Genomic DNA, 10,815 nt, shown 5'->3' on the forward strand with positions numbered 1-10,815 from the left:
GTCAGGTGTGAGTTTCAAGGAATGAAACACTTGGTTTGTGCATGGACTGGCAGCCGTAAATCCATGACGCGTGACACTGGCACCTGTATCTAACATGATGATACACTACCCAAGGTGACAAGTCAATGATTGTAACCATTTACAAGTGTAAACTGTCCTCTTTGTTGACAAAAATGACGAGCAATGACTTTTTTCTCTTTCTTGGGGGTTTTATCTGTTAACTTTGCGCTTTCCTTTACCGTCGAAATGTGAATTATTACATAAGTTAAGCTCAAATGATCACTCCCAGTCTCAACCATAATACATATACATAATCAACATGACACTGTCATTTTCAGTTACTTTTGAATATTTTAATACAAATATCATTTATGTGCAATGAGCACAACATTTCAGTGAGCACCATAAAGACAAACATCATGTCGGAAATCTTTTCCCTTTAAACTGACGGGGTGGCATTTCACCTGAGCTTGGCCCTGTAATTAAATCATCACTACACGGTTTCGTAGACAGAAATCGAGATAATAGCCCAATTTATAATGATGTCCGAAAACACCTTGGATCTCTGCAAGATTCGTTGCACCCGATTTTATTAAAGATAAGGTTAAATGTGGAACTTGAAGAGGAAGTCTGGGGCAATTAAGACCCCCTCCTCCGCTAGTCCTTGCGTCACGCGTCCCTTCACTATCGCCTGGTTGAATATGCAACGATTGCTCTTGCAGAAGTACGGTGTTTCCGTCAAATTTGGCACTTATATGTGTCCGGGAACGTATATTATTTGTGGAACCAAATTTCGGGGAACATTTTTTGCCAGAAAGCCTCAAATTGGCATATAGCTTCATCCCGTAGAGAGTCCTATTGGAAATACACATTCTGTGACTTTAGAGGAAAAAGGGTTAGCCAGGAAAATTGGACGTCAGTATGGGGCAGGTCGGCCTGAGTACGATGCCCGGAAAGGCAAGTTTACCATTGTTATACTCTTATTAACTGATGAGAATTTTAAATAATTAAAATAACCATGTCATGTTATAAGACTGGTAGTGATGTAAATTAATTGTATTGAAAATTTGCACAATAACAATTTTTAATTTTTTCCCTTTCATATGTATATATTTGTAAACATATGTAAATCATGCCAATATAATAAATGATTGAAAGCTAGCACAGGAGGAGGTAGCCAATATAATTTCAAAGAAAAATCTATTTTATAACAAGTATTTGAACATTCGTATCTTAGCTGTATCAGTTGATATTAAAATACTGTGTATATGTATCAAAACATACAGCTATAATTATCACAATGTATGTTCTTTTGTTTATTCATATATTTATACATTTAAATCTTAACAATTATTCCAGGCTGGCCATTCTGACAAGAAAGGAGAGGCTCTATTGAATTACGTACGGGAAAACGTCATCGGCAGCGAGGTAGCTTTTGACGGTCCATTTGGATCTCGACCAGGTAAGCATAATAGATTGATATATCCCCCTTCATATAATAGTAATTGACACTCTCTGCTTATATAGGAAAAGCCACACACACAAGTTCTTCCATTTTCGTCCGCATCATTTATGAGATTCATTGATATAATTTTCTGGACACTCGAAAATTCGATTATCGATGTCAAATGCTTTCACGACAAGCTGTGCGAGACCTGCATCAAGATTTTGGAATATGTTGTTCAAATACCATTCACAATGATAAATGCGTGGTTTTTCAGTTATTCATTTTAAGTTAAAATTTTATTAAAACTGAGAACCCGCGCTTTTGGTGTTCACAAACGGAGCGAAATGGGAGTGGGACCAAATTTAGTATGTAGATAATTTCCGTCCGACGCGTTGAAGATGAAAGGATAAAATATAACGGGAAATATCACCAAAAGTATCTCCAAAGCAGCTCCCGTTGAATACTTACGTCAGACTCATAATTACTCGGCTTCACGTGATTTCTATCAATGACGTCACAAATAGAATTGCCTTATGGTCTTCCTTTTCATAAACCGGCAGTTAACACTCTCGGAATACCTGTACATTCTACCCAACCTAAACTTGTGACAGAGGCATCTGTAATTTCTGTACAATTTTCGTTTTTCAGGAGTAAAGAAAAAATAATGAAATTTTCTAAAGGAAGTGATAGCGAAAATCACACATCTTTAATGAAGCCCGAAAACTTCAATTTACTGTATAAGTGACTGTTGTAGGCCTTGATAGCTATTTCTACGTCGGATGTGTCCTTCCTTAAAGCACGTTGATCTACCAATTTTCCATATTATAGTGATATTACTTCACAAAGATATAAATAAATGAAAAGAAAATGACAAATACATGTGGCACCCACTGATTTATATTTTTTCTGCTTTTAGTCACCTACTGTGATTATACAGCGTCGGGTCGGTGAGTATGGGGTAATCTTTCTCAATATGATTACGGGATGGGTAAACTGTCTTTACGCACGGCATAAGAAATGCATGTATTGTTTATTTATTTGTTACCTTTTTTCGCCGTATATCATGGCGGTAAGGGTATGTTTTGATGTGTAAGGTATGATACTCTCTTCTACGGATATATTATCAGTTGGATTTTTGGGTTCAACGGCATAAAGGCACTGGTACCAGTAGACTACTTGCATATTTTAACTCAATATTATACAGCATATGTTTAATTTTTTTAAAAACCTGTTCTTTAGGATACGGAATAAGCTGTCGTAAAGCATTTGTGTAGCAATGTTTACCATTTTACACAATATTATGATCAATTCTAACATACTGTATTATTCTTATTATTATTTTTTGAGGAGTCACAAGTAACCCAATATTATTTCTTTTGTCTTCTTATAGATCTCACTTTCAGAAATGCGCACAAAATTTAACTCATGTTCAGAGTAATCAGGGTAATAATCGCTATTTTCTACAGGCCGCTACAGTTTATCGAAGATTACATCACAGACTATGTCTATCCGACCTACGGGAACACACACACCACTACCTCTATCGTCTCCTTGCAAACTACCAAGTTTAGAAATAGCGCACGGTAAGTTGATGCGTCGCGCTCGTGTGTGAATTAATATTCTTGCACGGAAACACAATGAAGTGCGTAAGCACGCGCAGTCACACACGTTCGTGCATAAAAAGACACACTCACACGCATACATACATACACGCGTGATAAACACAGAAAACACTTTTTTCAAAGCATTCATATAGAAGATATGGTTTATTTTGTCTGTTTTCTATACGCTAAGTCTCACGTTTCATTTGTACTAAGACGTACCTGATATTTCATATATCGAATCTAGCTGCCCTGCGTCTAGCTACCGATGTCGCTACCCTGAATTAACACGAACTTCGAATAGTTTAAGGTTATTTTGCATATTTTTCCCTGAAGGGACATCATAAAGAAATGTGTCAACGCCTCCCAGGATGACGTGGTGATATTTGTCGGAAGTGGCACGACGGGTGCAGTGCATAAACTTCTCAATGTGTTAGGACTACAAACGGACCTCTACGATGAGACTAATACGGTATGACATTTCTGATAATATATTTCTTTTCTCTGTTGGCGTTTTCCCACTTGGCTTTATGTATATTACACATCATACATGCGTGTTCTTTTATTTTCTATTAGATCAATTTATATTATCCTTAAAACTTGTATATGTTATTATTTGAATGAATACGATCACCTCACCTGGAGTTTCAGAAATGGCTGAGAACTCACCGCCATATTATCAGTGTTCCCCTCCCGTTAGAGTTCAGGCTATTATTGGTCTGATTGTACAGTGTTGCCAGTATAAAGGATATATTCCGAACATTTAATACGCAAGTAATGCCGATTTTCCTCCCTTTTTAGGTGGTTTTCGTTGGCCCGTACGAGCATCATTCCAACATATTACCTTGGAAGGAGAACGGGTTGAAGGTAGAAAGAATAAGGGAAGACAAAGACGGCCTGTTTGATGTGGATTACCTGACAAAGTTACTGAAGGTGTGTGGACACTGAAGCCGATATATACCGATTAGAAACTCGTTGAGTGTAGAAATAATTCCTTTCAAGGCTTTATATTCTAAAATGAAGTTCACAGCTACGATCTGCAGGACATAGGAGGAAACGCGTGTAAAGAATCGAATTGAATGATAAAAGTGCATACCAATAATTCATACATTATTTTATCATACTGCTTATATTTTTAATCGCCCAATATCATTCATTATTATTTCCTTTATTTTTGTTTTTTAATGTATTATAAGAAAGTGTTTTCTTTCCCTGTCTTTTTAATCTATAGTATTTTTTTCCAGGAATACAAAGCCAAGCAATACACAATTATAGGGGCTTTCTCTGCATCCAGCAATGTGACAGGAATTTTGACCGACACTGTGGCCGTGGCAGAGAAGTTACACGAGTACGGCGCCTTGTCGTTCTGGGATTACGCCGCAGGAGGTACGTTCTCTCCTCTCTCTCTCTCTCTCCCTCTCTCTCCCTGTATTCGTTTGTTCATCCTTCTAGACACAAAATATATAAAAACAGAATCATACAAAGAAAAAAAAAAACAATGGAAAATAAAAAAAGAAGTTCATTCTTGTATCTCTCCTATTTTAGCTCCATACCTGAAGATAGACATGAACCCCACCTCAACAGGGTAAGACCAATTTATTCATTGCAGAGTCTGTATAAATCTCTATTATTAATAGTTACATACATACAATTATTAACCTTTATATAGGAAAAATGTATGAATGAAATGTGTATATTATAGAGCGTTACATCTGGATATCCCACATATGCCCTTAAGATATAAGTGAATCATTGTTGCGAAATACTTCTTAGTCTGGGAGACGATGATGATCCCGTAGCTCTTAGCTGTAGTTTAACTTGCACCGTGGTTTAAATAGTTACATTTTTTATTTTGCAGTTACAAGGACGCCGTGTTTTGCTCCCCACACAAATTCATAGGTGGCGTTGGGACACCGGGTAAGAACAGCATATGTTTTATTTATCCTGTGTTGATTTTTTTAAAATTCGAATTTAAGACCATCTTATGGTGTTGCACCTATAACTGTTTGTTTTATCAAACTTCGATTGAACTATTAGTCATCACAATGTTATTTTGAAACCTAATTGAAGTAGCGGGTTTTCCTGATAGTTTGCTTTTTTAAATTTCATAGGAAGGCCGACATTAAAAGAGACATTGAAACTATACCTTCTGAATCGATGTATATACACTTTGCTTATTCAATTTATATATTCATATTTCCAGCCTAACCAAAGCACCATAAAAACAAACAAAAAAAATTGTAAATATAATGCACACTTCGGCAATTTTCGACGATTTTCAAAATTTGAAAGAAAGTCACAATATTTCTGTTACAGGTCTGCTGATCGCCAAGAAATGGCTGTTTACAAATCGCGTCCCTCACAACTGTGGCGGGGGCACGGTGTCATACGTGACGCGAGAGACGCACACATATCTCAACGACATCGAGGAAAGGGAAGAAGGCGGGACGCCGGCCATCGTGGAATCCATCAGATGTGGGATGGTCTTTCAGCTGAAAAATGTAAGTGAACTAATTCAGCTATCCTCCACCTTTATGTGCCTTGGATGAATATTCTGATAACTTTATACATGTAGCCTACATCCACATAAATCAAGCCACCAGTAAGACTTTTTTAAAACTATACATTTGTTATCCAATTTGAGATTTATTCTGCTCCATTTCTTCAGGCTATCGGCGCTGACCTCATTGAACGAAAAGAGGCTGAACTCTGTAAAATGGCATACAGAGTATGGAGCAAAAACCCGAACATTTTGCTCCTTGGAAACAAGAGCGTACCGCGCGTTCCAATCCTCTCATTCCTGGTTTTGAATCCAGAGAGCGGAAAGTTTCTTCATCACAACTTCGTCTCCATGCTTCTGAATGACTTGTATGGGATTCAGACAAGAGGGGGATGCGCATGCGCTGGACCCTATGCGCAGGTATAGTACCGTAGGGCTTATGAAAAAATGCATTTTTAGTTTAATTTTGTATAGGTGTTGTCTTTGATTCATTGTGTTCCTTTTTGTGTCAATGTTAGCCCGATGCGCCGATTTTTTTTTTTTTTTTTCAATATCAGGAACAGTCTGTAAAAGTTGAACATAGGAAATGTGTGTCGGAGTTCGCGTAGTACTTAGATAATGTACTAGATATGTGACAAAAAAGTTTTAAGTGAAAACGTCAACGCGTCAAGTCAAATAGCATGAGATAATGACAAGATATTATTCGACATCCTAACCATCGGACATAACAGTGTATAGCTTTACCTAGGCGCATCAAACCTGCCAACTTCGCTCGGTGTTTCAATTTGCTTGTTTTCTTTGCCTCGATAGATACTAAATGAACCATTGTATAGACTTCATACATACTAACCTTATTGTAACCTTTTTCAAAGGATCTTCTAGAAATGGATGAAGAAATGGCACAACGGTTTGCTGTATTTTTTGCGGAGAGAGGGTTAGTATATTTTTCTGTTTTCGCTTTACGTAATGAAATAGCTTTATAAATGATAACGTTTACTTTTTTTGTGCTTAGATGCGTTCATTCGTATTCAGTTATGATGCAGGGAGTTTGATTATCAATTTTCCTCCTCTTTTCCAGCAAAAATGGCGAAATAACAGAACCACAAGAAATAATGAAGTAAGAACTGAAAACGTCTATTAGTTGTGACCTATTTTTATATTTAAAATGTATTGAAGTTAACTTCTTGCTTATAATGATCCTCAAGAATAACTTAATATTATATTAAATCTCGAACTTTCCTTACAACACATCAGTAAGCTGTAAGTGTTTTACTGATCCAGCGAAATATAAGGAATCATTTTGATTTGCTACTTTTGCAGGCCTGGATTTGCCAGACTAAACCTACCCTATTTTTTCGAAGACTACACAGTGAAGTTCGTGCTGGAGGCCGTTAACCAAGTGGCCAGACATGGATGGAAACTCCTACCACTGGTGAGTTCAAGGTCAAGGCCATATTATATAGGTCAAGGTCAAATACCGCGTGAAATAATGAAAATTGGATCAAATAAATTCGTTATAAGCGGGTAGCAAAAACATATATAGAGACGACACTGGCGGCATATTCGACAATAGGTTTTGAAAAGGTGGCGGGGTTCATATTGGAATATAATTCAGTGTTTTGTCCTATACTTATTGTCATGATGTTATATCGCAGTACCATCTGGATGTGAAGTCGGGGACCTGCAAGCACAGATTGCACACTTATAGTATGCAGAGCCTATTCGATATTGAATACAAAATGACGGGAATGGAGGTTAAGTCTGATGGTATTACACGAAATATGTGCGTCACCAAGGAGGAGCTGAAGGTAACCATTAACGGTGCCCATCTCTCTCTCTCTCTCTCTCTCTCACACACACACACACACACACACACACACACACACAACGTAAATGAAAAATAAGCTGCTCAAATTTTGACAACAAGTAAGTGGTTAACAAATTACTTAATTTTTATTTTATATTTCAGGATGTCTTAAGGAAAGCCGAAAAAGTATTTGCTAAAGCGTCTAAACTATGCAGGGTATGTAAAAACATGTGTCTGATATTAAAACAAACATTTATCAAGCAAGTATTGTTGCAGCACGCCGATTTTAAAAGAATTCGATGTATAGTGTCAGACACAATCGTTACAGCTCGACAAGCATTTTCATTTTAACCCCTCATGGCAGAATACGAAAGTTTTATCAAGCCAGGCAAAAGACAGCATTGTATAACTAGACAGTGCAGCAGTCCTCTGCATAGTGTAAAACCACACCTTAAAACAGGTTCATTAACGGGTTCATACACTCAAGTGTAGCACCATTATCACAATACAACACGTCAGAATAAAACACACTTACGTATGGCACAACTAACACAATACAACACGACAGGACAAAATACGACACACCATACCAGTACACAACACAATACAGTGAATTTCTGTCCCATATATAAGATATTCATTTTAGATATCTCAAGCTGGTGTCACAAAAAAAATTATCACTCACACGAAACATTTCTACATGTCATCGTCCATATTCATCACTCGCAACGTGTTTGGCGCGAGTGATAGTTTTTTTTTCCTTAGTTTGGACAAAATAGCTTTTGTTCTTTATTATCTACCAAACTGATGGATCTTTGTAAACAATACATTTTTCGCATACTGTTTTCACTGAAAAGTTTTTCTTCACAGGTCATTAACTGCACCTACGACCAGGAAATCAAGATCTTACCAGAAGAGAGACATTTTGTGTGGTTTCTACAGCCACGAGATGCACAGATGATGCTGTTTGGGCCACGCAGAGGTTTGATAATTGTACTATTTTCCGCGTGTTTGTCTCGTATTGGTTTTGTTAACTGTCCCTACTTATAAACGTTGCATTTTGTTGTTGTTGTGACGAGAACGAGATGCAAAGATAAGTCTGTTGGGGTTAACTAGTAGGGATATTGTCTGTTTAAACTCGGTATTTTTAACAGCAAATAGAAATAGCGTTGACCAAAGCTATTTTTAATGTCAGTATTACGATATAACTTTCTATAGGCCTAAGTCTTTGTAACAGAGTCATAACTAAAATCCTGAATTATGAGACCTGTTCTCTCCTCTTCATCTAACCTTCTTACGCGAACGAATAAAAAGTCCAAAGAAAAGTAATATACCTCTGATATAACATTACATCCATACTCACGATCACTCTTACGCACGCCCATCTTTTGATATGCCGGCAAAATGGCAAACAATCAAACCATGACTCTATCAGTCTCGAGAGAGGCGGAATCAACCGACTCCCCATTTTAATAACAAATTTCCATGTTTATTGTTTTCTCCCATTAGAAGTCCATATCAAATCAGCAGCAAGCAGGGCGCTGGGCCTTCCTTTCTATCCTAAGAGGTACTCTGGTGGCCATGAGTCAGAGAAGGAAGGTAAATATTTCGACTGGTAATGATGATTAGATAGACCAAGGAATTATATCGTAGACTACTATATAATTCCCTGGATAGATATGCCTTTTAGAGAGACATGATATTTCATAAAACATTTGATGTTTTAAATTTACTTTCACACGAATGCTGTGATTCATTTTGGGGTATTTAGGCTGACTAATGTGATGGTTGGAATAAGTGAGAGGTGTTGAAAACGTCAATAAAAATCTTTCTGTCTTAAAGCCCAATATGTTTCTGCATATCCAATTATTTAATACTAGATGTTGAGTTTGCGAGGCTTACGGAGAGATGTGCACATCTGAGGGAATATCGTGTTCACATCTCCAATCTGTTAGGTCCAGTAATTTAACATTGACATTCGAATTGATTTTTCAGACAAGCGAAGAGTCGAATCTCTAGGAAACATATCCGCGGATAGTGGCGTAGAATTCAACGACGTCCCGGAAGATTACATTTACGACGTTCCTCGCCGATTCGTTCGTGACGATCCACAGGTGGGCGAGCTCATTCAGCCATCGTCTGCAATTTGGAGCCAAAACCCACCCTTTTCACGCACACAACCAAGAGATCACAGGATTTACACAAAGAAAAACCCACTCTACGTGGGGGAAGATGCATATGCTGTCATGCATTCGCCACACCACCATCGCCTAAGCAAGGGAGCACATTACAGTTCCCATGGCGACCTTCCACGTGCAGGACGCCTAGCAACGTATGACTCCCTTGGCAACAACGCATACGGCTCTACGATGCAGTTGTATTCTGATCCACGATGGCGTCGTGAGGTGAATGGTAAAGAATTGCGAAATTTGGACAAAAAAGGTGGCAAGTATCAGAGGAAAGGGAAGAGGGATTCCGGTGGTATGGTTTTACAAGATCCCCCGTACAGAGCTTACACGGCACAATGGCTGGATGTTAACCAGATATATTACAGCACGTGAACTGTAATGAATTGAAAGAAAAAATTAATCAAAAGAAACACGATGAATGATTAATGATTCCCTTTTGGTACTATGTGTTTTTTTTATAAATTCTTTTTGTACTTTAAAACTTCATAAAATGTCGATATTAGAAGCTTTAATTTAATACCAAGTAGACCTGTAGATAAACATAAATACTAATCGTAAAAAAAAAAAAAATCACGGGAGAAAATAAGAAACCTTGAATCTGGACCTGACCATACCAAAACAGGACAATCTGTTAGTGTGCTGTCACCTTACGGTCGTTCCCTAATAAAAATATGGTGGCAAGAGTAAAATCCTTAGACTGAGAAATGTAGAACAAAAGGACATTTTCTGGGTTATAGTGCCACAGTGTAACTCAGATTTGCGTCTGAAAAGAAAAAAAAAACAGTAGGTATTGCTAGCTTCACAGTTTGTTAGAAGTCTTGTGCTTTGAAATTCTGGGTATTATTATTTTCAGCAAGGAGTTGCCTGCGATTTCACCTCTCAGAACCGAGGAAATTAACGCAAAGGCAGTTATTAAAATAATTGACCTTTGGCGTCAAGGGACTCAAGGCACCGAGTAAATTTCATCATCTTAACGCTTAACTCGGCGCAGAAAAAGATAGATAAATCCGGCGTGTTAAAACATATCCACGCTACAAATGTCAGCAATCCAATAAGCTGTAATCAGATAAACAAGAGGAACACGTGGGGAGAATAAACGTTTTCCAGCAGTTGTACAGGGTGCTGGGAAAATATAAGTACTGCATATTTTAAGAGTTGTGTTTTTTAAACCTTGATACCATAATCGGAGGAAAAACTAGCAAAAATGCATAATTATATTTGTCGGCACATTTACCTGACACATTCCATAGTCTTTTTACTCATAAAAGATA

The 10,815-nt window shown here is 37.5% G+C and overlaps 1 protein-coding gene across 1 annotated transcript; it reads left to right on the top strand.

The window, feature by feature from the left end:
* The first annotated feature begins 560 nt into the window (after nucleotides 1-560).
* On the top strand, nucleotides 561-10,688 carry LOC106164141 (uncharacterized). The gene is made up of 19 exons (XM_013541943.3): nucleotides 561-957; nucleotides 1,360-1,462; nucleotides 2,364-2,394; nucleotides 2,914-3,030; nucleotides 3,385-3,520; nucleotides 3,850-3,981; nucleotides 4,293-4,434; nucleotides 4,594-4,633; nucleotides 4,907-4,965; nucleotides 5,365-5,549; nucleotides 5,717-5,968; nucleotides 6,421-6,482; nucleotides 6,627-6,665; nucleotides 6,869-6,980; nucleotides 7,204-7,356; nucleotides 7,518-7,571; nucleotides 8,226-8,337; nucleotides 8,865-8,954; nucleotides 9,351-10,688. The coding sequence occupies exons 1-19, from the start codon at nucleotides 922-924 to the stop codon at nucleotides 9,914-9,916; spliced, it is 2,421 nt and encodes an 806-aa protein (XP_013397397.2). The 5' UTR covers nucleotides 561-921; the 3' UTR covers nucleotides 9,917-10,688.
* The last annotated feature ends 127 nt before the right edge of the window (nucleotides 10,689-10,815 follow it).

The sequence above is a fragment of the Lingula anatina genome, chromosome 7, assembly GCF_051362555.1.
Source record: "Lingula anatina isolate TDL-2025a chromosome 7, LinAna3.0, whole genome shotgun sequence".
Classification (NCBI taxonomy): Eukaryota; Metazoa; Brachiopoda; class Lingulata; order Lingulida; family Lingulidae; genus Lingula; species Lingula anatina.

Excerpts from the sequence above, each read along its gene's own strand:
- LOC106164141 (XM_013541943.3), top strand. The coding sequence starts at position 922 with ATGGGGCAGGTCGGCCTGAGTACGATGCCCGGAAAG. Across the intron at positions 3,031-3,384 it reads AAGTTTAGAAATAGCGCACG|GGACATCATAAAGAAATGTG; the intron begins GTAAGTTGATGC and ends TTTTCCCTGAAG. Across the intron at positions 8,338-8,864 it reads GCTGTTTGGGCCACGCAGAG|AAGTCCATATCAAATCAGCA; the intron begins GTTTGATAATTG and ends TTCTCCCATTAG.